Below are 27,723 nucleotides of genomic sequence, written 5' to 3' on the forward strand. Positions count from 1 at the left end.
TAGGTGAAATACTTTGGCATACAGTTCATTTTGTATTACCCCACATGGATGACCTGTATGGTACTTTCTACCAGCAGATTACTTTTTTTTTTTAACTTTAATACGGAAATCACTGTACAAAAGACTTTGCTTTTGTTACAGGTTTTCATGTTTGCCTCAGGCTTAATCACAAACACAACTGCTAATTATTTGCACCTCCCGCAGCGCTGACTGGGTTTATCCAAGATAAGAACAGTTCAGCCCCTTATTTCACCACCTGCCAGTGCAGGACTGTTGCCAGCGATTCCCTCCAATAACCCAGGCTGGTTTAGCAGCTGAAGAGGAGCAGTAAATATTGTTCCTGTTTTCCTAGCCAGCAGTTTTACTTGGAGGCTGTGGTGAGGGATACGGGATGTGGGGCAGGCACTGACCTTCCCTCTGCTCAAGGCCCAGTGGTACAAAACACATGTCTGTGGACAGGGTGCAGGCACTGGGGGTTTGAGTAGCTTTGGGTGTTCCTTAGGCAGTGCAAGGCCCTCACTCTCCCCAGAACAGTCAGGGGGTGTTGAGTGCTCAGCCCAGCACGGCCCCCTCCACACTAACCACTGCCCTTCCTGGTCCCAGGGGGCACAGCCGAAAGAGTCCATGCCAAAAGCAAGCCAAAAGCACAGGAGTGCACTTCCCTGCAGTGCTGCACATCCCTGAACCAGGAGCAGTCAGCAGATACAGGGGCCCTGGTCAGGGCTCCCCATCCCACTGATGGGAAATCACAATATTTTCTCTCCAACTGAAGAAGGTCACCTAAGCCGTACAAAAAAACCCCAAAAATAAGTATAATCCAGAACAAGTATCTTGTAGAGTCTTTGCAGGTGAACCATTTTCATGCTTTATTTGCTGAGTGGTTCTCTCCACAATGAAAACAAGATTGAAGTCCACCATCTCCCCAGTTTTGTCTCTGGACAAACTAGATCTAAATTATTTTTCATTACATATATATAGTAAATGCGCAGTGGCAACTTCTCAGGCACTCATAAAAACTTGTCACATGTGAATTCATGGAAGATGCAAATAGCAACTCAGGTGGAAGTTTGCTCACAATAGCATAAAAGTGGGATTAATAGCAAACACTTCTCTGATGGTTTAGATACAACCTAGCCAAGCACAGTATAAGAGAAGAGGAAACAACCCTGCTGAACAAAGTCATGGTGAACCATCCTATGCTCCTCTGTGGGGCAAAATGCCAACAGCTTTGTTGTAAATCTCTGAAGACAGCAGTTGTCTATTCAGCAGAGACTCTTCAATTATTCAAACATAAATCATGTTTTCATATTCACATGACCTCATCTGAATCTCACAGGGGAAAAAAAATTACTGACAAATTAATTTGAGTCAGGTGTCAGCCTAATATCATTTAGACAAAGTTGGATGCATTAGAATTTCAATATCAGTACACAGAACGTTATGAGATTAATTAAGAAAAACCCAAAATACTACATGATCACAAAAAAAGTCTACAAACCCATTCAACCAAAAGCTTTTGTGTGAGGCAGCCTGACACCACATGGGATCTTACATCTGAGATAGCACATATTACTGCAGTGTAATAATAATGAATTTCAGCTTGATGACAAAGAGTAAACTCATTCAGGAAGGGGACCAAGAAATTACTGACGTTATCTGACCCACTGCCTGTTTGAGGATGAAGTATTAAAAATAGGTACATTACAGTAACTTCTTGATACCACATATGGCATAAAAAAGATAAATTCCTCTGCTCTTCCAATAGAATGACTGTTTAAAGCTTTCTGTCATGCAAAAAAAGACTTCAACTCTCAGTTAACAGGATTGAAACCAACTACTACTTCTCTCCATTCATCCTAATACTGTATTATCAAACCAAGTTGGCTGGACCTACGAAGATGTTCCCAAAGGAAGCAAATTACTCTGTCTGCACTACCCCCACAGAAAATCACAGAGTAGCTACACACAATTAGGAAAGGTCTGATATTGTTTGTCCAGAAAGCTGCAGTCATTGAGGGATCTACTGACAGCCTCAGTGTGCTAAAACTGGCCAAGTAACAGAAGATCTGGATGGAAAACTTTTTGAAGATCTGCTGGATACCTAGTGAGAAGTGGAAAAAACTGAGATGCTTTCATGCAGGACCTGATGATCTAAGCACAGGAGCGAGCTACTCTGAGGGCATTTGCCAGCACATCAAAGACAGAGAATTTTCAAAACTCCTACCCAGTAACAGTTATCTTCACACCTTTTAATAAAAGATTTGCCAAGGGCAAAATGGCTTAAAGTACTGCCAACACAGGAACATATTTGGAGACATTCTCCCACAGAAGTCCACTAGTACTAAGACAAAACACAAACAAGCAATATTCTGTAATTGACATTAAAATACTTTATTGGCTAGATAGAATATGCAGTATGCATAGAAATACTCTGAAATACAAAGTCCTCCAGAATATTCATGTATAAAACCCACAATCCATACTTCTACATCTTATTTATATACATTGCCAAATGTATTCAAGAGTGTGAACAAGGTCATATTTGCAGTTCTTCCTTGTCTTGAAAGCACACTTAGTGTAGTCCAAGGCCTTTTCGTTTCTTCAACAGAAAATTGCACAGCTACTCTATTTCCTCATTTGGCCTGAAATCTGATGAAATTTTACATACTCTTCTCTCTCTTGCTAGATCCTTTCAAGCTTGACTTCTGCCTCTTTTTCTCCCTTTGTCCCAGTATGCGATAGACTTTTTTCTTAGCCTCCTTTTGCCTCTTGAATTTCTGTTCATCCTCCTTCTGCTTAACTTTGAGATATTCTTTAAGCTGTTCCCGATGTTTTACTTTGGCTTTACTTATCTTGTAATTATTCACTGTACTCAGAGCACTGAGTAGGGCTGATATCTAAAATAGAAAACAGACAATCAATATAGACATAGATCAGTTTGGTGAGTAAGAAACAGTTTAACCTCAGCAGAGACATATGTAATGAAACAGAGATTCAAGGCAAGTTCCTAATCATCTCTGCACCTGTTACCTAGTTTTCAAAATGGTTTAATTAGTTATCTTGTTAGGAAGTTAATAAGAGCTTTAATTTTTGTGAACCCTGATTTTGGTTAGATACCTTTTAAAAGGCTATGCCTAATTGCTACTGTAGAACACTTAAACTGCAGTTTGGATCTTCTTGCCTTTGCAAGCACTCTAATTCTCAATTTTCAAAGCAGAGTATTTGCTTCAAATCCTGTCTGTGTTAATAATACATGGCAATGACAAGTCAAATAAAAAACTGCAGCTGCCAATTTCTGTCACCCATAATATGAGAGCACTAAATCCAAGTGAAATACCTTGCAAGTGCTGTGACAAGGACAAAAGTCATATTTAGGCTTCAGGTGACCGACTAGTCTAAAAAATAGACACCATCCACTCAGTGACAGTTCCATATACATACTGTGTGCCAAACAGGAACAGAACAAATTGCAGGTGATAGTTTTTCACTAGGAGCATATATATCTTTAGCACTAGCAGTAGATTGAAGTGTCAAACAAAAGTTAGAAATGTTTTAAACAACACATTTACCCTTCATGAGTCCTTGTTTCAGAATAAGTGATAATTACCTTCTTTTCATGAGGCTCCCTGATAACAGCTGGTCTCCACTGGTCTTTTGGAGCCTTGCCTTTCTTCTCAAGATTCTTAGGCTTGTTCTTAAAAGGCAGTGCCTTCTGCAGCGCTTTAGGAATGTGCAGCTTATTGAAATGTCTCTTCTCCCTCACAATAGGCTAAAAGAATGAATATAGAACATATATAAGATTGTTGATCTTTAAAAGCTTTTATTTTAATTTCCATCTTTGGGGGGGGGAAACCCACAAAACACCACAAACCAGAAAGAAACAGCACCCCTCAAAACAAACAAACAAACCACCAAAACAAACAAACCAACCCCAAACCAAAACCCAAACCCCATTTTCCAACATCCTTGCACTGATCTGTGAATGGTATGTTCACTCCAATTACTATAGCAAAAGACTCAGTAAGCTTCTGGAGAAGACTTCTACCCTGCAGATTACTTGATAAACTTTCATTGACATAAAACAATCTGCTCTCCACTGTTTTATTCCCATCTCATGCCAGGACTGTGCCTCGTGGATAAAAATATGAAATCACACATGCATATGTATGAATGTGTATTTACACTGCTCTCTGTTTGCACAGGTCTGAGACACAGTACAAATTTGACTATGATCACTAGTTAAAAAAAAAACAAACAAAACAGACATATACCTTATAGAGAGAATCCTTGTTTTGTTTCAGTTTGATGCCTCGCTCATACCTCAGCTGGCCTGTTGTCTTCATTCCACTCCAAGTATCTTTCTCACCTGCTGGCTTCAGCAAGGATGTTACAGGGTTATAAAACGTTGGGATAGAAACAGGATACCAAGTCCTCACAAAGACAATATCTGAAAGAAAAGGAAACATTACTTGGCTCTAAAACAACAGTTCATCACATCCACACAAAGATTGCCTGAATAGAACAGATACCTAGACCATGTGCTAGTATATGGTTTGGTATATATACCAAATGTTTTCAACTTTTGGTAAAAGCAATGCAACTATTTGTACAGTTGGATTCTGCAAAACCTCATAAAGGCATGAACAGCACATATTCCTGAAGAGCAGGCAGCTGAATACCATCCTATTCACTATTCATATTCAAGAACTAGTAACAGAGTTCATATATGCATATGTGCCTGTACAGTTCTTGACAAAAAACAATTTTCTTTTCCTCTGCCTATAAAAGAGCTAATTTGCTTTTATTTTCCACTATCCGTAATTCTGATGGGTTTAGGAAAACAGGTCATATAAACCCAAATAAGCATGAACTCATATTCTGAACATCACTGTGATCCTCAGCAAACAGAGGATCCTGCATAATTTCCCCAAAAGATTACAGTAAAAAGTTAACTGCAGCTACAATGCCAGTCTTTGGATTTCTCAGAAATATGTCGTTCTAGCACTTTACCACTAATTTCAATTCATCACGTTCAAGGAGAAAGGCACATCATGCTGTGTAAAACACTAAAACACTTGAAGATATATGTCTCCAACTCAAACCTTTTCATCTGCAAACTATATGACTTCTGAGTGTAACAGAAGGAAATCTAACATAAAACGCATTTCTTTTTAATTTCATTCTGCATGTCACCAGATATTTCCCATTCTCTGAATTCACATCTTAATTATCAGATTCCAGAATTGTGAGACACGGCTTTCCAACCTGTGAAGAAGGATGAAAGTTGTGTGATAACTTACATGGAAAGTGCAACTTACCACTCATCAGCAACTTGTCTTCAAATGTTGCTCTGAAAGCACCCACGGGAGTTCGGAGGGCCTTTTTGATCTGTCCCCGGATACCACTCACAGTACGGATCGCTGCTCCTTCAAATTTAGCCACTTCCAACTGAGAGTTAAACATCCCCTGAAAATGTGAATTACCCACCATCATTCAAGAGGCTAAGTTTTTCTCTGTGACCAACACAGGCCACAAAAACTAAGTCCGACAAGCATATCTTATAAAGAAACAGGAACATAACATTGTGTTTAGACTAAGAGTGCTGATCATACCAAAAACACACTGAGCTGACTTTAAGGTAAGCTACTGGAAGTAATCTACTTAGAGTCACGTATCACAGGCAAGGTTTCTAAGCATTAAATACAAACACCTAAAATTCTAGAACACCAGAACACTTCTAGGAGAAGCTTTACAGTTCTTTATAGTAACTTGCTGGAACACAGAATACCTTAAAAGCAAGGAAGCTGCCTGAAGTTGCTAGCTGTGAGACTCTAATACAATACAGCTCTCCAAGGTTTGTGCTTTTTTCAAAAATCACAAGGAAATCAAGGAAAAAAATCTGTCTATGCCTAGTGTGAATACTTGAGTGCTTCACTGTTGGGGTCACTGCTTACTTACTTGCTGCCCCAAATGAAGACTAACCTAACTTCTTCCTGAGCCTGAAAGCCCAAGGACAGCTGGAAGGTCAATGAACATTCATTTCTGCAACACTTCCTACCCAAACACTTTTGTAACTGTAACTGAGAAGTCTTAAGCACTGCTAGAAATCATCTTTGATTCCAGAGTTGAAATTTAGTGGGATCAAACTGCCTGAATGATGCCAGGGACAGGATCACATCCTCCAGAGGTATCTGCCACTGTGGGAAGCTAATCAGTGGGTTTTAGGAATGAAGCAGGAGTGGGGAAGGAAAGAAAAAATCACAGTGAATGTGAACCAGGTGACTCTTGCAGAATTTTTGTTTGGTTCATAATAATTCATATTGCTTGACTAATGATCAGTATCTTTAGAGACCACACTGAAGCGCTACTGAGATCCAGAACAGCATGCAATAATAATGCAGAACTTCTGCCTCAGGAAAGACAATCCCAGTTTCATTCCTTTCTAACATCAGTACACGTGGTTTTGCAGTATACATACCTACATACCTACCTTAATAAAACAAGTGTTCTTATAAATTTTGAACGGAAAACCGGTTAGTTTTAATTTCTTTACAATAGTTATGGATTTATCTAAATCGAGCACAACTCCTGTGGCAGCAATCCGGAAGTCAGGCTGAAACATGCAGAGATGAAAGATACTGCTGAGTGTATATTTATCACAAAGTGAAGAAACCATTTAGAATCACAAAATCATAAAATAGTTGGGATTGGAAGGTCACCCAGATAATCTTTAAAGGTCATGTAGCTGTGCAATGAGCAGGAACGTCTTCCACTAAATCACGTTGCTCAGAGCCCTTCCAATCCTCTGAATGTTTCCAGGGATGGAGTGTCCACCACCTCTCTGGTGAACCTATTCCAGTGTTTAACCACCCTTGTTATAAAAAACTTCTTCCCTGGATCTAGTATAAATCAACTCTCTTAGTTTAAAGCCATTCCCCCTTGTCTGGCACAACAGCCCCTGCTAAGAAGTTTACCCCCATCTTTCTTATAAGCCCCCTTATCTGCAATCAGGTCTCCCCAGAGCCTCTCTTCTTTGTGACGAACAACCTCAATTCTCTCAGCCTTTCCTCAGAGGAGAGGTATTCTATCCCTCCAGTCATCTTGGTGGCCCCCCTCCAGACTCACTCCAACAAGTTCCTGTCTTTCCTGTGCTGGGGGCCCCAAAGCTGGATGCAGTGCTCCAGGTGGGGTCTTATGAGAGCACAATAGAAGGGGAGAATCACCTCCCTTGGCCTGTTGGTCATGCTGCTTTTGATGGGGCCCAGGATGCAGTTGGCCTTCTGGGCTGCAAGTGCACATTGACAGCTCATGTCCAGCTTTTTATCCACCAACATCCTCAAGTCCTTCTCTCAATTCCTTCATCCCCCAGGCTGAATTGACACTGGGAGTTGCCCCAGCTCAGATGCAGGACCTTGCACTTGGTCTTGTTGAACCTTACAAGGTTCCCATAGGACCACTTCTCAAGGTCTCTCTGGATGGCATTCCATCCCTTTGGCATGTCAACTGTACCACTCAGCTTGGTGTTGGCTGCAACCTCGCTGAGGGTGCACTCACTCAATCCCTCTGTTTATGTCATTGATGGAGACAAACAGTGCTGGTCCCAGTACTGGGACACCATTTGTCACCAATGTACGTCAGGAAACTGAGCTGTTGACCACTACCCTCCAGATACAGCCATTCAACCAACTCCTCATCGACTAAACAGTCCACCCCTCAAATGAGTATCTCTCCAGCTTAGAGATAAGAATGTTGTGGGGGACCTGCACTCCATATTTAACTGCTTTTAAGAGTTCAGAATTTCTAACCTTTACAGGAGTACAGCAGCATGAAAAATGTAAATTGACTAGTACTGACTAGTTGAGGTGCTGCTGACATAACATTCCTATCATTCACTAATGAGATTTTCAGAACTGCCATTCTAATTACCTTGGAAGCAATCTAAGAATCCTTGTTATCTATCTCACTGAGTTCTCTTCATGAAACAGAATCTTACTCAGACAGAAAGTCTCAAAGGGGAAGTGCTTTCTGCACTGCTCTAAGTCACTAGATTATGCTGCGGACACATGGTGAAAACAGCCTTTTAATACATATAACATAATGGCTGTGCAATAGGACAAGGCATATTTTAGGAAGGAGATAATAATCACCACTCTGATTACTGTCAAGCTCATTACAATGCCATGCAAAGCTTTCATTATTACACTGCCTGCAAACATAAATCTCCTTTGAGTAACATATATGCAACAAAGATTGCACCTGGCAAATACTGCTTTAACACTATTTAAATTGGAATTATAGAATGGTTTGGGTTTGAAGGGACCTTAAAGATCATCTAGTTTCAACGCCTCTGCCATGGGCAGGGACACCTTCCATGACATCAGGTTGCTCAGGGCCCCATCCAACCTGGCCTTGAACACTTCTGGGGATGGGGCACCCACACCTTCTCTGGGCAACCTGTGCCAGTGTCTCAGCACCCTCAGACTAAATGATTTCTTCCTAAATTCTAATACAAACCTACTCTCTTCCATTTTGAGGCCATTAGCCCTTGATCTATTGAGTACATGGTCTCTTAAGAAGTCCCTCACAAGTTTTATTCAGGTATCTACAAACATTTTCACAGGACGCAGAGAAATCCCACTGAGGACAAACTTTTTCAACAGTATACCTTAAAACCAAATAGGTATAAATCCTTCCACAGAAAATAATAAAGCAATATTTCTTTCAGTGTAGTAGATGAAAATTGTTTAAAAAACCCCTCTCCATACAGTGTCCCATCTTATCACAATACACCTTTCAAAAGCTTGAGTCCACCTACTTTCTCAGTTCCTACAACTACACTGCTCTACCATATGTAAACCTTCTTCCCCAAATCTATGTATTTTACCCAAATACCCAGAGAAAGCAGTAACCAGCATTTTGTGATAACAAACATACCGTTGTGCCACTGACAGACTGAACTGCCAAAAATCCTGTCCCCTGAGGAGTGATGGGCCCTGCAAGAAAATTAAATTAAAAAACCTCTGAAAAGCTTTATTACACAACATCTAGCCTCTATTTAAAGTCAGAAAACTTAGAAATACATGTCAAAGATTCTCAATAAATAAAACCAAAGAAAAGTTTAAAGCATTCAAAGTATTACTTACATACGAAGTCCCATGAAAGTTAAAGGAATGGTTAACACGAAGTTACTCATGTAATGGCTGGGCCCTGAATGTGAGCAAGTGTTTCTCTGCACACAGTCAACAATTCAGGATCCTCTTTGATATGATACAACTTAGGAGAACGCTCAGAATTTGATTAAAAGCCAAATAATTCACAAATCACTGAAATAACTCACAAATATTAGGCAATTGCCTATTTTCCCATACTATTTGGTGTCACTTCATGTTCCATGGGGAAACTTAAAGACTTCCTATTCCAAAAGCTACTGGCTGCATTTCCTGATACATCCTGTAAGCCTGAGACATTTACAGCGATTAAGTGACACAGGGTAGTAACTCCAGAATGCCCTCACCCCAGAAGGCTGCCCCGCAGTGCATGTGTTGTGGTGTGTACTTCAGGAGCCGGTGACGCCCATTGTGATCCTCGATGTAGAACATGGGGATCGTCTGGAAGCGCCTCCACCCCAATGAGAGGATTAAGGGATCGCGTGTCTTCAGTATCTTCTTATACCATCGGTGCTTCTTCAGGCGCAACTAATCAGAAGAAAAGATGAACAATCCTATTACATGATGGCAACATGAATTCTGAGATTCAAGCCTTCATTTTCAGCAATGACTGAAAGCAACTTCTATCTACACTAGAATTTTTTATTCAGTAAGCCTTCTATCTTCAAACATTCTCACTAACACTGGGTTGACTGGAAAGATTAATCAGTTTTTCACTCACTTTGAAGTCATGTTTGTATGCATATAAGGAATTATTGTATTAAAAAAATATATCTATAAATATCCTAGTAACTTTTCTATAGTCATTTATATATAGACTATGAAGCTCAGAGTACAATTTATGTTTGCAATTTAACAATCACAGTATCAGTCCTGAGACACCTCTGCAGATGAACATTAATCACAGTATCAAACCTTAGTCCTGAGACACCTCTGCAGATTAACATTAAACAACAGTAATCCTTTCCGGCTATCCAATTAAGCCTGTAAAAATCCAGTATCTGCTACTGTAGAGTTACAGTCTGTGTCAAAAGCAAATCCCCTATTTGAGAGACACAGATCAAAGTTTCTCTCAGGATTTACTGTATTTTTAATAAACAGAAAATAGTAACTCCAGACACTCTGAAGCACACCTGTTTTGATACAAAATGCACTCACATCTTTGGCTACATACCTGCACATATCCAACATTTCCTTCACTGTTGCCTAAACCACCCAGGATAATAGGATAATGAGGGTCAAAATTCAGGACAAATTCACATGGCACATTCTCAATCTCTATTCGAACATACATCCCGGGCCGGAAGCCCTCATACTGCACTCTGGTCTCATCGTCTTGATCTTCAAATTCTGCTCGATTAAGCTATGTGACAAAGAGAAAGTCACCATGTGTTTCACAAAATTCCAGTATTAACAACTCGTTCATGAAGTGCCAGTTCTATTTAAAACATGCTAACATTTATATAAATCTTTTTGGGAAAGATCTGATACGTTTTGTGACTTTTTATTCAGAGCAAGATCTCTGCCACCATGAATTCCTTCCAATTTGAAATCCCAAGTGGGCCTGTTAGTCTACTTGAAAGACAGTACCCAAGAGAAGCAAATGATTGAGTGACTTCTGTTATACCTTTCATAAGGATGACTTTGGGTTTTAAAAATACAGCTGCCAAAGGCACATTTTTTATTTAGGAGCCCAAGTACCTTTTAAAGATCATGTCCTCATCTTTAGGGTGTCACTTTATGAGGAGGCTGGGCTCCTACCTTACTCAGCAGCTTAAAAATATTTTTGTGCACCCTCACACTGTGCATCATCAAAAGCTCTTCTGTAGATATCGTGAATAACAAGGAGGTTCTAGCTTCTGATGCCCAGATACCAATAAGACACCATATTTCAGCAAAATAACTACTTATTTCCCTTTTCAAGGTATTGAGATACAGCACAAATTTGTTCAAGTTTATTTTTCTAGAAGCCTTTGCACATCCTCAGTTTTGAGATCCTTGCCCTTCCATCTCACAGCAGAAGTATTGTTGATATGTATTTCTGTAACAGACCTCAAGTGAACAGTTGTAAATTCTTTTATTCTTCAACTGGAATGTCCTTATTTATGCTTTCAAAGCTCTTAGTAAATCAGCATACCAGAGCTCATATGATCACTTATGACAGAGGCTAATGCAAGAAGGTAACAATCCATTTAATGACTATTTAGGGCAAAATTTTGCCAGCAGAGAAGACGCTGAAGTTATTAGCAATAGAAGGCAATGTTCTTCCAAGTCAGTCAAAGAAAGAAGCTACTTTTAAGGTTGCAAGTTCTTATCTAAAAAAAGAAAGGCCTGGAACAACATCAACACCTCAAATTCTGGATGCAGTTACACTGACAACTTCTACCACACGAACAGAGCAATAGTCATAATTATTTTTTCCTCAAAATAACTTGACAGTTGGAGGAAAAAGACTGTTACACAGAACTTACTTATCCACTAATAACGTTGCAAAAAATCACACTAAAAATAATACCAGGAAAATACATGGCACAAATTAGTATTGGAAAGATTTTCACCTTCCTACACATAAAAGGATGCCTTTTCTTTTTTAGTTGCAAACTTTTAAAGTAGATGAAGTTTAGATGACACATCCTGGCTTATTCAGTGATTTAACTACTGCCCTCAGTTTAAATTAAGCTTTCAGTTGTTTGGCTTTTCTTTCCAGCTAACAGAATCAAAAAGTTCAAGCATAAAAAATCACTAGCAAGTATTTCTTTGTGTGTACTTTCTGAAGTAGCATCACATGTGTCTCCACGAAAAAACCTTTGGAGGGCAAACTCTCCGGGTATTTTTGAAGACATATAGCCACGTAAATTGTCAAGTTAACACCTTGTACCTGTGCTTGTTTATGCATTTCTTCTTTAAGATCATCAAAGTATGTGGTGTCCCCTTCATCATACTCTGCATCAAACATTTCTTTCAGTTTCCGTTTCTTGTCCATGCGCTCCTTTTTCTTTTCCTCCTCCTCAGGTTCTGGTTTGGACATTTTTTCGTCTTCTTCCTCTTCTTCACTTCCAGACTAAACAACAGTAAATTGTCAAACATGTGACATGGTTCAGAGAAAACAAGCCATTCTGATCAACAGTTAAATATACACCATTAAGCAATACTTCTTCATAATGCAAATTATTAGACACTTGAAAAATATTTCCATTTGAGACAGAAATTAGTAAGCTAGTCATACAAGGAGACGTAACTTCAGCAGTGACCAAAAGATCTCATGCTCTAATTTTATCCCTTTTCACTGAGAAAAATTTTTTGACTTAACATTCATTTTAACATAAGGGAACAGACCCTAGAACTGACCTACCTCTTATTCTACAGCTAATATAAGCATACATAGTGCAAGAGAAAAAAAAAATAATTGTTGATAGCATTGAGTAATACTGTGCTGGAAGGCAGCACTCTAGAGGCCAGAGAGGAGGAAGTCTGTTCACAGACCATTTGAAAACTGCCAAAATTATGCCATTACCCTTAATTTTACAATTAAATGCAAAGCCATCAAGTTGTTCAGTCCAAAAAAAAAAATTGATTTTTCAGTTTGTATTTTCACAGACAACTACAGCTCTGTTCTTGGAAGATATCCAAGCCACAGTATAAAATTGCTTCCACCAGCCTCCTTTATGCAGATAAGAGGAATGACTAGGAAATTGTGTCAAGTTCCCACAATTTTGTGTTTAAAGAGAGTGCTATAATCTTCTGCATCAGATGAAATGACACAGTACAAACAGTTATGATTACATTTGGTTTTAAAATACTTCTCTCATGCCTCCGGGTCCTCCAGCTCTTGATTAAGCCTGACACCTACTGTTAAATAAGTGAGGTGACTTCTCCTACATAATTAACTTTAAACAAAAATTCAGACTCAGACTAGAAACTTGCCATTCTAGATATTTATAAGTTCCAAAGTTGGTAATACTCATCTTTTCTTCCTTGTTACCACTGATTTCTTTCCTATTGATTCTATGAAAACTGAATTTATTACATAGGATGCCTATCACTTGATCAGAAACTCATACACGTGTATGTTGCTAAGGAACATAAAAATGCAGGTCAGACCTCATCTCCTTCAGCAGCACCCTTTCCTTTGTGCACAACACCGGTTTCAAGATCTTCAAAGTCTCCATACAGTTCTTCTGCAACAATAAACACCCAAGACATCTGACTGTTAGTTAGCCATTCTGTTTTGTTGTTCCATACCATTTCTCATATTTTCAGTCTTGTGCATTTCTCAGTACTGCTCGGTAAATTAGTTTCAGTACACATATTTTTTTCTTCCCATCAACAGTTTTATAAGTCTGTTCTGCCCTCTCTAGAGCTTCAGCTGAAAGCTCTCAGCTGAACTCCAGTGCCGCCTCCTGTTTCCTTTCTCCTTCTATGATTTAAAAAATGTAAATAAAGTTTAGATCATCCCAAAGGACCACACAGCACATTAGTTAGCACTCTAATGACATAAGACACCAGCAGAGCAACTGAGCTCCTGTTTAATTAAAAAAAAAAAAAAATCAATATAGCCGACAATTCTTAGGTTAAAAACAAATGCTTACAAAAACCTGTCTAATCACAATTATGTTGCATGAAAGATACAGCCACATTATTAAAATTTTCTAAATATTTCCTAATTTAAAAAACAAAACACAAAAAAACCACCTATAAAACATCTGAAGATAGATCTCACTTTTCAGCCAAACGTGAATGGCAAGTTTGTCTTTCCATTAAAGAAAAATTTGTTTATTTCTACCATGACTATCCAAAAGAATAAAATATACATGGAGGATCAATTGCTTAACTCAGATACATAATTCAAAGTTGGCATATCCAAGTGTTGACCAAGGACTCCATTTCATAACTGAAATTATATTTTCAGAAAGTAAATTTTCAGAATGTGGTACTTGCCACTTGTTTATACAGAGATTTACAGCAATGTGTAATTATATTAGTATCTGTGTAATAATTTATATAATAGTTTGAAAGAGATTTGCAAGTATATCGCTAAGGCAAAATACTCTACATACCTAAGTAAAAAGTCATACTTTCCTTAAAAATCCTGTATTTATGAATCAGTTTTAGAAGTCTTACACATACCATCCTCCTCCAACAGTTTTGCTGCATCTTTATCATCTTCCCACTTTCCAGTAACAAAGCAGTCGCGAATACTGCTCATAACCTGCAAAATAACAGTGTCATTGCCTTGCACAGCTACAGCTTGTCACCAACTGAAACCTTCTCCAATACATTCCCCACTTCCCCATCAGAGATACCACCTCTGAGACAATCTGTTATTCTCACATGCAGCTCCACACCAAGACACCATTACCAAAACTACACAATGCCTCAGCAAAAGCAGGAATATAAAACCAACTTAACTCTTGCACAAAGGTCTTTACACTAACAAGGTCTCTACCCTACACTGAATTTTCACTCAGGATTCCTCTGCTTTTTACTTTTTGGTACATACACAGCAAACTACGATCCACTAAATATTCAAGACAGCCAAGCACTGAATTGATTTATTGTAACTTTCCACTCCTGTAAGCACAGACCTTGGAATCTGTTACTTCTAATGACAGCAAATAGCGGAATATAAGACAGTCTGGCCATAGCTGCCATAGGTCTGTTTCAATGACAACTCAGGAGTTCTTCATGAGATACAGCCAGGACATAACCACCACAGGATATGCAGAAACAATTATCCAATGGTATTACCTCTTCTAAATCCCAATCTTGCGGCTTTTCTATCAGAAATTTGGAGCAGTCAAGAGCATTAGCCTTCTGTTTGGATTCTTTGTCTGGACGGCTGACACGAAACAAACCTCCAAGTTCATCGTCTGCATCCTCGCTCTCATGGTCCTCATCCTCTACAACTAAATCAAACATATAACCTGTGATGGTTTCCCCCACAGCACATGCATTACGTTCTTTAACCACTTCTCTTCTGTCTTATGTTTCACAATACCTGCAGTAGTTTGAGGAAATAAAAGATGCAAACTAAAAATAATTTCAATTATAAAAGCCCGAAGAAAAAGCTACACTGATCCAGTTATTCGCATAACTGGAATCATCTGAAAAAAACATTGCCTAGTAAGTCAACACAGGATGTTTGTTCAAATCATAAATAGGAACAATACCAAAATTATCTGTGAAGAGCAAGGACATTAAGCTTGTCTGTAAATCAAGAATCTGTCAGAAAATCTTCCTACTCCTGTACCAGGGAAGGTTTAAAAAAGCCAAATTCTCATTGTGATCTACAAGGTTTTGCATAACGAGATTTGTACATTCATACAATGACAGGAAAAGTTGTGCATTAAACTGGACAAATCACATAAATAGTCATTTTCTCTTCCTTTTAAGCCAGCTAGCTACTTTTTTCCTTGGCAAACACCTCATTAGCGATATGATAATACTAAGTCATGCCTAAGAGAATATTCCAGTCACTGTGAGACAGAAATTCCTGAAAACAGCCAACAAACAATATCCCTTTATGAAACACAATTACCACAATGGATTTGTACAGTATCTAGCAGACAATTATACAAATGATCAAACTTCTGTAGCAGAAATAACTGTAAAACTGAAATAACTGTAGCAGAAAACATGAGTAATAACTGAATAGTCTGGAAAATGAGCTCAAAATGTTTTTTATTGGAAAAGTAAAAAACTGTCTTTATTTCAATTACTAGTGTCTACAATTAAAAAGTCAATTAACTCTCCTCAAGCCTCTCACCAAAAGACAGTGCTCAAATATTCAGACTCGAAAACCTGGCAACAGCTAAAAAGTAACCATATATGAAGACAAGTTTCCAAACAGATTTGTACCTGTTCCATATACAAGTTTACGAAGATTGGGGGTTGAACGTTGCTGTCTTAGAAAGGCCTCAGCTGCCTTCTGTGTAAGGTCCTCCTTCCACTTAAGTGCACCTGAATAAAAACAAGAATTAGGAGCTACAAAAATAATTTAAATAAGGATATGACAAAAGGCTTAGGGAGTGTAGACACAACCCACAGTTTCTTTTTCTCATACTCCATATATACACAGAAACACAAATTGTGGCTAACAAATTAGATCACTGATTTTTTTTATGACAAGTCCTAATTTTAGGACAAAATTTTAAGAATTTATTGGCAATAGCGACAGATTTGATTATGTTTAAGATGATACACGTCTTCTTCACAGGATGGTTGAGACTGGAAGGGACTTCTGGAGGTCATCTTGTCCAGCTCCACTGCTCAAGCAGTGTCACCTACAGCAGGTTGCTCAGCACTATATCAAGATGGCTTTTGAGTATCTCCAAAGATAGAGATTCCACAACTCTATGTTCAATGAGTTGTTAATGCATTTTAGTAACACTCCTCCAAGAATATTTTAATCTTTCTAGATGTAATAGACCATCCTAATTTGTTTTACACACACAGCTATAAAGAGAAGTATATGCAAAATCAATGAAGTTTATAAAATGAATCACCTCTGTTTTAGAGGAAGGAAACCTCAGACCTGCACACTACATTACAAGTGAAAGGCTTACTAGCAGATATTCCCAGCTTTCCTAACTTGACATTTGCCACTTAACAACTGTAAATATATATATATATATATGAGAGCCAAGATTATACAGTATTTACTAACAACTAATTCCAACTGATGCAATTAAAAATGGACTGTAAAAATTGAACATTTATAGTTTACCTATTGTGTCAGCAGAAAGATCTATTTTTTCTTCATACTCCTCTTTCTCTCTCAGGAGGTTCTCCACATCATCATCCTCAGCTTCTACAGCTTTAAGTTTAGTCTGCCTAACATTATGAGCTGTCTTTGCTTGACTGTGCTGAAACCCATCGCTATTTGACTCTTCAGCTTCTAATTCATCATGTGATCCTCCTTCACCATCACCCTCATCAAGGGAAGAGCTTTCAACCTCAGATTCTGATGCCTCTTCTGCTGTGCAGTTTCCCGAATCTGTAGTGAGCACTGCTTTTCTTTTCAGACTGTGATCTGAGGTCTGTGATTTTGTTTCTGTATGTCCACTATTTACATCATACTGCTTGGATTTAGCTCTTTTTTTTGCAGCCTCAAATTCACTATCTGAGCTTTCATCTTTGCAAGTCCTTTGTTCATCCTCCTCCTCCTCCTCCTCCTCTTCGTCCTCTATCTCACTGCCTTCAGGGGCAGTTTTTCCTTCTTCTTCAGAACTCATCTCAAGATCATCATCACTGTCTGCAAATGCTGGCAGTTCATTCACAGCTTCTTCCTTGGGCACCTCTGTTTTCATACGTTTGGCTCTCCTAATGGTCATCTCTTCCCTTAACAGCTCTCTCTCACTTTCTTCCTCAGTATCATTTTCATCATCACCGTCACTTCCATCCTCAGACATTGCTGCTTCTTCTTCTTCTTCTTGGTCATCTTCCTCATCACTTACTGCATCATCATTTTCTTTCTCCTCTTCTTCAAATACGGCCTTTCGACGTACTCTTCCAGTCTTCAAATCAAGTTGTCTCTCTTCTTTTGGCATCACAAACCTGTTTTCCCAAAGATCACATTTGGAGTAAGATGGTAAAGTACAATAAAATTTTAATGATACGGTATTTTTAAATAATTGTACAATTTTATTTTTTTTTTTCAAACAAAGCGAGGCGATGGAGAACACTCAGAAAGGCAATGGTGTTCTTTAAGTAAGAGTGCCTCTTAATTCAAGAATACACCCTGTGCTGTAGCCATGAATAATTCCAGGAAATTTCTTCATTTTCCATGGAATGAAAACAGGTTATACAATTAATTTTACTGAAGATTATGACTGACATTCTCTAAAACTCTGAAGAAAAACAGAAATATGCTACTTGGGCTACATCAGCAAGAAAGTCTTGGAAGGCAGGACTATATTGCTTGTAAAACTTTCTAGTACCAATTATTTCTATCTCAAAATACACATGTAGCATATGAGTAATCTCAGAAGAGGAAGAATTAGACAATATGCCATTCTATTAACTATGTTCTATTGAGAATTTTTCCTAAACTAGAGCCTGAAATTAGAGATTCGCTCACACTCAAACACTGCTCAGCATTCAAAACTTACTCTTGTCCTACATCTTCTGAACCTAAGGGTCTAGAGTCCATGAAGAGAGAGACCTTGCTTGATGCCATCTTAACATCAATGGCTGAATGTGTGGAGATGAGGCTCTGAACGAGTTCGTGATTTGGTCTCACTTCCTCCTGGAAAGCCAAGATTTTTTACTTCTCAATTAAAATGAATAAACAAATGTCTAAAAACCAGCTATGAGTCTATCTGCCTACACCAGCAGAAATATGCATATGCAAGAAAAGAATGCAGAGCATTTTATATAAACATTTTCTCAGACTAGCAAAGTCTCCCTTCTCCGCTTCACATTTCAAGAATATACACAATACCAAACCAAGAAAAATTAAAGAGGGACTCTCCTTCACAGTATGCAACCACTACAGTAAATACAGCAAGTACACATTATCACAGACCCAAAGGTATTTAACATTTAGCAGAATACAGGAAAAAATAAAAAAGCTGAATTCAATTTGTTTGTAGGCAAATGTTTTCCATCTCTCCCTTTGACCAGTCAAAGCCTCTAAGTGTTCTCCCACAATCACCATGCCCTGGGTGATAATACCCCAGTACCAGGAGTTTTCATATATCTTATGTCAATGTTTGGAAAGTTATTACACAAACTTTAGTACTTGTTATTAACCGATCTTCCAAATGTTTTGCACAATAGCAGATAATTGAAATATCCCTTCTCTGAAATCCTTGGAGGAGAAAAAAAGTAATTACCCACTATGGATAGATAAGGATTGATTATTTTAAAGCAGCTTATTTTTAGACACTTACTTTGACTCTAAGGATAAAAACTACATTTTGCACAAGAATTCAAGTCACCACCAGCGTTCTCTTACCTCTTCTTTTTCATGAGCATGGCTTCCACCAAGGTCAATATAAACAGCATCTTTATCATATACAATGCCCCCAACTCCTGAAAGAGGGGCATAGACGAGTTTCTCTTTCTCATTTAAAGAACGTTTCTTCTGCTGCTCAGGGAGAGCACAGGGGTCTGGTAGGAAACTCACATCACTCACAGTAAAGTCTCCAACACCTGGGTTGACAGACAAAGGAAGAAACAAGGTTTGCACAAAGTTTTAATTCTGAAATATGTGCAACTCACCATGAAGAGATTAAACAAACAAACAAACAAACAAAAACCAACAAACCAAAACAAAAATATTGTGGCATTCAGTAATTTATCAATAGCAAGCTCTGTACCAAACATCCAACTCTTCTGTCTTACTACTGAACTTAGAGAAGCATACATAAATTCGCCAGAATCCTGCCAAGTTTTGGGGTTGTTTGTTTCCTTGTTTTTAAATGAGAAAACCAGCAACTCACTTTTCTGAAAAGCTTTAAACACTGTGAATACTGTGTTTAACACTGCGACAAAACTGCCCAATTAAAAGCAAAGCTAATTACAAGATTTATTTTCACAAAAACTTGTATTATGAAAAATAATTTCCAAGAGCATAACATATTTAGAAATGTGGAAAATCTATTTTACAACATACAGTTTAAAGATACAAATCATTTCATGTTGTTATTCATAGATCAGTATAGAAAGAGTTTTTAGAATCTGATAAATTACCTGGCATATGAATTTGACTTTTGTTTTTCAGATGTGCTCCTCTCAAGTATCCATAAAGTGATATCTTCCTGTCACATTTGGGATTGATTCGAACATCTTCTGGGTTTGTCAACTCTTCCATTCTACCCAACATCAAAAATGAAAGTTAAAATATCCAGCAGTTGCAACAGTAACTTTTGAAAAAAGGTAATTTAAGAAAAGAGAACAGTTGCCACTGCATGCTCTGCAAACTCCAGTAATCAAAATAGAATGATCATAAGAAAAAAAAAAAATTCACGGAAAAAGATCTTCCAAAAGCTTTCTAAAATTGTATTTTAAAAGTTGTACGATCATGTTCAATAACGTATTTCCAGAAGATTTACTGACATTTCACTAAACGTGCACTGCTTTCTTAGCACATTTTAACTACTGTTCATATACTTTGCACACACAACTCTCCTCAAATTAATTCTGTCATTAGAGGTCAAACAGTTGAATGTCACATTCCCTGCAGTCACACAATATCTTCTTTTCCCTAATAATATCAGTGAGCAACACAAAAGCTACCACAGAAAATGACTGTTTGCAGGCAGATGAGGGGGAAACTCCTTCCAACACTGCAAAAGGGAGGCAACACAAACACACAGTCAAGGAAGAGAATGGGACAGGTGTCCTGGTTGCAGATCAGCTGTAAACTGACCCAACTATCATAATAACTGTAAGAGTTACACAGCCTAAAACAATGTTACTGAAAAACCACCGAATTTTTTTTTTGTTATGTTTTCTCTCACTTTGCTTTGTGCATTTTGCAGGACCTTTTCATGACAATTTTTCCAAAAGAATTAGAGCTTTGAAAGAGGCTCATTCTAGGCACCTTGGATTCTCGTGGGAGTTTAGTCATAATTGTAAGCATTCTGGTAATAAAACATGCAAGGTGAGGTAATGTCCCAAATAGCCACAGTCACCATCAAAGATTAGTTTCATGTTCCAAAGAGACTGTGAATTAAATACCACACATGGAGATGAAGCTGAAGGGACTAATTTGCCAGCTGTTGTTTAATTGCTGGAATGCTGTTCCTTTTCCACATACATTCAATATAATCATCAACAAGTAGGATTATTTTAATTTTTGTTTTTGTGTTTCAAAAGTATTTACAATATGCCAGAGATATATACATGGTCTGACACAAGTGAAAACTGAATGGCTAAAGCTAACGGCACAAACCTGCAGAGGAGGCTTTCACTTCCCAAAGCCACCCAGGTAACACTATACACCCATTCACCCACAGAGCTGAGGTCTAATATTACAGTTTTTTTCAAACAGCAGGTGCTACCTGCACTGAGGTTGAAGAAGAGAGAGAAAAGGACACACCTGTCTGCGAGAACGTACGGGTGAGACGTCTGCCAAGTAAGAGGTCGGAATTTCATAACCGAGATAAAACGCCCCAAGTTGTGAATTTCCTGCTTTTGATATTCTCCGTGAACCATCCCAGACAAATAAAACAACTTAGCACCCTAAACACATTAAAAAGGCATAAAAACATTAAACAACTATTTAATACCTAATAAACTAAAAACAAACAAACAAAAAAACAATTCTAATTTGTAAATCATAGTTGGATATTGCAGGTTACAACTGGTTCTAGAGATCAAACTGACTAGTTTACTTCAACAGGAAAATTGCCCCCTAAATCTTAGGAAAAAACCATTCACATCCAGAAGACCTCGTACAGACCTACAAGCAGATCCTTCTTGCACAGCACCTGTGTAACAGACCTTTCACTAGTAGCATGCTTAGTAGCTTACCACACTGGGATAAAGAATAATCACACAAGTATTTCTGCAAATAGAAGAAAGATGACATACTCTGATACAATACCCACATTGTTCACTTACGGTATTATTTAAAAGATGTAAGAACATAATAAACCCTTAAGTATTGCCCCGTTTTTAATTTAGCTTCCATAAAGCAAAATATATGAAAAAATTAATGTTAAATGTCCTACCGGGTACACTTCAGTCCAGAATCTGTGCTTTAACTTCTTCTTAGTCTTCTTTAACTGTTTGTTGTTCTTGAATGTATCCAAGTGGGTAAGAACTCCCATAATTTTGGGAAATCCATGTACCTGACAAATGTTCAGGAATTCAAATGTTTCCATCTCAAATCCAAAGCTGGCATCAATAAGCATTAGAACCTGAAAACACAACATCCACATTTCACTATAGAAATTCCATGGGACCCACATGAGCTAATTTCAAAGACCACACCTTTCAAGTCATAAGCTTCTTGGGAACCAAAATCTTGCAAAAGGTTTTGTATTTTAATTTCATATAACCTGAAAACTCACTTTGGTTTTTAATTAAAGTATGGATTTTAGCTGCTTTAGAAGTTAATGAGGCTTAGGAAATCAAATCTCTTCTCCCAGTCAATCAAATCTCCTTTATATAGACTTGATTTGCTCATTGTCTCTAAAAAAAATATAGAGGAATATGGCTGGCCTAGGAATGCAATAACATACAGTATTGTAATAAGATCTGAAGAAGTGTTTGCCTTGTAAATTTAAAATATGCAAAATTGAGTATCTTCCAATATATTCAGGAACATCTTAGAAAATTAATGAAATTCTTATATCTGTGTCTTGGATGCACCAATGCCCTTTAGGCTCTTTCGGTAAAATGAGACAAACTAACTTCACACCTTGCAATTACTGTCAAGCATCACTAAAATGCACTGACACAGGAAAACAGCAACCAACAATCACATGAAAACGGAAGCAAAGTCGTATCACGGTCTCAACAATAAAGAACTAAAACACAGGGGAACTGACGACAGAGATCTTCAAGCAGCTGTGTAATCTCAGCCCCCCAACAATAAACCTAAATAGAGTCTCAGCATCACCATGTGCACACAGAACCTCAAACATCTGTCACATCTACTAACAGAAAAATTTTGCATTTGCATTAATGCATCTCCCTTACTCAGGCAGAAAACATGTAAGTAGAACAATATCTAGATCAGTGTGAGCATGTATTTAGATATTTATATAGTTAATACTTAGAGACAAGGATCCCAAACCCCTATCAGCTATCAATAATACACTCCAAATCCACACATAAAGTAAAATTCTAAGGATTGTGCCCTGGATCCCCAAGATCAGTTGATGTAATCCCCTGACCCAAAAGTTCTAAGTAAATTACAATGGTGACCACACTCCACTGAAATCAGTTGTTTTACCACACAGTGATCTTTAACTATGGGGACATCAGAGTGCATAAAAATACCAAAACCAACTAGAAAACTAACACATATTACTTTAGACATTAGTTGAAAACTTCTTGACTAAAAATAATTTTCAGATTTATATGGTTTAACCAAATCCCTTACTGAAAAGTCACTGTATGACCTTGGCTCATTATAAGATCTTCCATTAAAAGTTTAACAGTTGCATTAGCAATGAAGTTCAGCTGCACTTCCCTTCTTTCACATGCTCCCCATCACCACACACACTTTATTTTCCCCCACCCCCAGGATGAGGAAAGTCCTAGGGGTTGTTCCAGAATATTAGGTTTGTCAACAAGCTTAAGTCCTGTTCCTCTGAAACCAAAAACAGTTATGTCTTTGATAGCAACAGGTAGAGAAATCAGACACTGGTGCAGTTCACTCAAAAGTAGTATATTCAATATAATTATAGTAAAAATCACGTGGCAATACTAACTTACCAAATCAGCAACTTTAGCCAGGTCAATCATTGTGTTGATGTCACATCCACATTCAATAATAGTTAGTCTGCGTTTTTTACCTGAAAACAGAATTAAGAATCAAAAACTGAAACAGAGGGAGCAAACCAATTAAGACATTGTTTTCAGTGGTCACATTCCTGAAGGGTATCTGGAACTCAAATTCTTGTCTAACATGTAGATCATCCAACATGCACCACTGTAGAATTGGTTTTACAAGTTTTTAATTTTGCTAAATTACAATTTTTTGTTTGAAAATATGTACTCAACCTGATAGTTTTAAATGAGTTGTTTGGGCTTTCCCAAAAACAATGCTAATAGCAAAAAAATGGTTTTTTTTACCTTTGGGAAAAAAAATCTCTGCTTCTTTTGTCTTTAGCACCCCAGTTAACACTGTGAATTTTATTTTACCATATATTTTTGCTCTTTGGATATTATTAGGAAAAAATACACTCTGTTCAAGCCTTTAAAAAAAAGAGAGGATTAACACAGCAAAAAATTTATTAACATGTATTCAAACGAGAAAAAAAGTACCCACTGATAACTTGGCTTGACTAACTTAAGTCAGGTAATTGAACTTAAGACATTAGTAACAACTTTAAGCAACTACAGACAACAGGTATCATGGGTTATTTCTTAATCTTTTCAACTGAAAAATTCAACACTTGAGATCCAGTAGACCAATTAGGAAATCAAATGAAATGTGAATTTTCTTTCCATTTTTTCTTTCCCATTTTTGTCAATCATTCCTTGCAAAAACAAGACTTGTTAGTTAAAGTCTCTGAAGAGTCTACCTGCACCAAACATACAGTTATCCGTCTTCAAGCAAGATCTCCCTTACAAATTTGTGCCTTGAGTGCTGTGGGCTGTGCATAGAACCTCAGTGATCCCCTTGGTAACATTTAGGGAAACACATGAAGGGAACAAACCAAGACAAATGGAAACTGGGACTGAAAACTTAACAAAAAGGAGAAGGAACTGACCAAGAGGTGAGGTGGAGAAATGTAAGTGGAACTGGCTAGGCAAAGTAATCCTTGGCTTAAGAAAGAAAGGTACACAAGGACAGCGAAACTGAAAGAATATGAAACATGTTTAGAGCTTAAAATGAAGCCAGAGAAAAAGAGTTCAAAAGGGAAAACAGAACCCACTAGAAAAGGCAAAGTTGTGAATGGTTTGAGGGGTGGAAGAAACTGGGAAAAAAGTCAGAAAGGTAGAAACAAAAACCAAAAAAACCAAAAGAGAACTGGGATTCCAGCAGAATGAAAATCAAGCTCAGAGTGACAAGTCCCCCCAAAGCCCAAATCTCACTCTTACTGTTAATAAGTATGTAAGTAAGTAATAACTTACTGTTAGTAAGTATGCCTGATCACACATCCAAATGATTTTTTCAAAATGACCAAAAATTACAGAACATGGACACATCCTAGCTCTAAAAGCAAGACAAATAAGGAGCACAAAATACGCACTTCCATTTCTTTGTTCTCACCTGAAACAATTGTAACAGGACCCCGGATTTCAACCAGCTTTTGCCTTGTGAAGTTCTTAATGAGACATTTTATCACAGTGCTCTTCCCAACCTTGGGAGGGCCGACTACAACCACGACCACTGGAGGTGGCTCCAAAGGAGTGCGATCAACCACAGGAATGTGATGTTTTTTAGTCTTCAAGTCCTGAGTTCTGAGAAGAAATTTGTAATAAATAAATAGAGGAATGTAATAAACAGCAATGTTTATTCTTTGAAAGCCTTCAGTTTTTGCAAAATCTTGGAAACAAAGGTTCACCCTCAGCCCAGATACTAAAATGTATGTGGAACTCCCATGGAGTCTAAGGAGCTATACCTTTTTTTATCACTGATGAACACAGCTGTACCGTGTAACACAGATGCAGAAAGCATCACACTTCTGACACAGGCACAGACTACAACACAACCTGGTGAATTAGAATTAGAATGCCTTCCAGACAAAGCAACAAAGTAATCCCAGCCAACACCTGTCCATCCAGCTGACCCTGCATGCTCTATAACCAATTTCCACTTCCTACCGATGGAAGGTCCTGGCCATCCGCACAGCAGACTGCACCGTAAAGGCTTTGGGGTTTCTCTTCCGTGCATCCTCCTCATCTCCTATTCCCAGGTCGTTGAGATAACGCTTCCTTTTCTTCTCTGCCTTTGGCCCGCTGTGCTTCGCACGATGCTTCTTCTTCTCTTTTTCCTCCATCTCACTCTTCCAGCAGTTGTTTACAACCGGTAAGACGCAGATTTCCTCTGTTCGGTTCTGGGCTCAGCTGGCACAGGAAGACCAGGCAGTGAGCACAAAGAGCACACACGGAAAACACACCTGCGGGAGAAGGGCTCACCGTGCCAGCACCACCTGACCAGCTCGGGAAAGGAGCTCGTTCTCGCACTGCGCGGCCTCGAGAGCTCACGGCAGCACAGGGGCCCTCCGAGCCGGGGCCGCGGGGCTCCGGGCAGGCCGCAGTGCCCCGACGGGGCGGCGGGCGAGGGGCACGGCCCGTACCCGCGGCAGGGGGATGCCGGGCACATCGCGGGCCCTGAGGGCGGGACCGGGTCCTCCCACGGGGCCGCTGCCCTGTGCACACCTGCCCTGTGCAGTGCTGTCCCACCCACACGCCTGGGCAATGGCGTCCCCCCTCCACACCGCTGTGCAGTGCTGTCCCACCCGCACCGCTGTGCAGTGCTGTCCCACCCGCACCGCTGTGCAATGCCGTCGCACTCACACCGCTGTGGGGTCAGCCCGGGCCGGGTCCGCTCCGGTCCCGCCGCCCGCTCCACGTGTGCTCCCACCGACCGGCCCCTTCCAGAGCTCCCCCGGAAACAGCGGCTGCGCGCCGAGTTCCGGGCGCGGCGGCGGCTGCGGCGGAGCGGTATTGCCGGCGCACACGGTGTCCCTCCGGCCCCGGGAGCCGGGAACTGGGAGCAGGGAATCAGCCACGGGAACCGGCCCCTCTTCGCTTGTTTGTGAATAAATGACTTCCCCGCAAGCCCGTGGTAGCTGCCCGGCGGGGCCGGCCCCACAGCACCGAGGCGTGGGGGCCCCCTCCGCTGCCCCCCCGGGTTTCGGGGCAGCCCCCGTGTGAAGCGGCTGGTGTGGCCCCAGCAATGCGTGTGAAAAAGATAAAAAAGTGGATCCTTGCCAAGGGCCGTGGGAGGGCAAACAGGTCAGAGGGTAAAAGCCTATGAAAGGCTTTTAAGTGCGGTGAACTCGAACGCAGCCACAGAATCACAGAAACATCCAGGCTGGATGGAAGAGAGCTCTGAGGTCGTGGAGTCCAGCCTGTGACCGAACACCACCTTGACAACCTTGACCAGGGCACTCAGTGCCACGTCCAGTCTGTCCTTAAATTGGTATAAACATGGGTGGCATCCACACCTCCCTGGGCAGTCCATGCCTGTGCCTTATCATGCCTTCTGCTAAGGAATTCTTCCTTATATCCAACCTAAACTTCTCCTGGTGCAGCTTACATTCTCTCATCCTATCACTAACGCACTTGGATGGGGGCTTTTTGCAGGCATTAAGCCCTCCACCCACAGGGACAGGACCAGACATGCCGGGGCAAGGTACCCTGGGTGAGAAGTGAGTCATTGTTTTATCTCAGGTCTGTGCCCATGCCTGAAGGTGAGTCCCCCTGAAGAGAGTTATAGGTACAGACCCTGCTTAATGAAGTGAAGAGCCTTCTCTGGGGTGATTTGCCAGATGGCATGAACCATCAGCAAGGCACAGGTCTGCTAAAGAGGTGTCCAGGTCGTGAACTGCTCCTTCTGTGATGCTGGCCTGATCCTGTCTCCCAGGCAGGTGGCTTCCAGTGAGGACTTGCTGCTGTCACATTGGTCCTGCTGCTGGAGAAGAAGGGAATGTGATTTGCAGAATCCTGCATCATGAGGAACTCGGAACACCCAGCAGTGGGGTAGGCCCAGGCTGACTGTAAACCACATTGGTGAATTTGGGTCCTCAATATCTCTTTTTGATAAGTTATATGGAAGAAAATACAGCTTTCAACATTTAGCATGCAAAATCCTCTCTTCTCATATAATCAGGAGTGGTTTGCAGGCAGAAGAGTAGTCCAATACTGAACACACCTGGTTCCTGCTCCACCTCTTCCTTAGCATCATGTACTAACATGACAG

The 27,723-nt window shown here is 39.6% G+C and overlaps 1 protein-coding gene across 1 annotated transcript; it reads right to left on the minus strand.

The window, feature by feature from the left end:
* Positions 1 to 2,370: 2,370 nt before the first annotated feature.
* Positions 2,371 to 26,397, minus strand: BMS1 (BMS1 ribosome biogenesis factor). Its single transcript, XM_027720662.2, has 23 exons — positions 26,316 to 26,397; positions 25,620 to 25,862; positions 25,066 to 25,256; positions 23,562 to 23,641; positions 21,848 to 22,036; positions 21,214 to 21,356; positions 19,863 to 19,984; positions 19,126 to 19,322; positions 18,278 to 18,414; positions 16,894 to 17,723; positions 16,026 to 16,127; positions 14,916 to 15,073; positions 14,295 to 14,376; positions 13,269 to 13,345; positions 12,046 to 12,228; positions 10,342 to 10,530; positions 9,515 to 9,695; positions 8,935 to 8,993; positions 6,491 to 6,613; positions 5,319 to 5,466; positions 4,272 to 4,447; positions 3,608 to 3,769; positions 2,371 to 2,897 (listed from the first exon to the last, which is right to left on the minus strand). Exons 2-23 carry the CDS (start codon positions 25,793 to 25,795, stop codon positions 2,661 to 2,663), a joined length of 3,942 nt encoding a protein of 1,313 aa, XP_027576463.1. The 5' UTR covers positions 25,796 to 25,862; positions 26,316 to 26,397; the 3' UTR covers positions 2,371 to 2,660.
* Between the last annotated feature and the right edge of the window lie 1,326 nt (positions 26,398 to 27,723).

The sequence above is a fragment of the Pipra filicauda genome, unplaced genomic scaffold (genome assembly GCF_003945595.2).
Source record: "Pipra filicauda isolate LSUMZ 115617 unplaced genomic scaffold, ASM394559v2 scaffold430_size1018388_pilon, whole genome shotgun sequence".
Classification (NCBI taxonomy): domain Eukaryota; kingdom Metazoa; phylum Chordata; class Aves; order Passeriformes; family Pipridae; genus Pipra; species Pipra filicauda.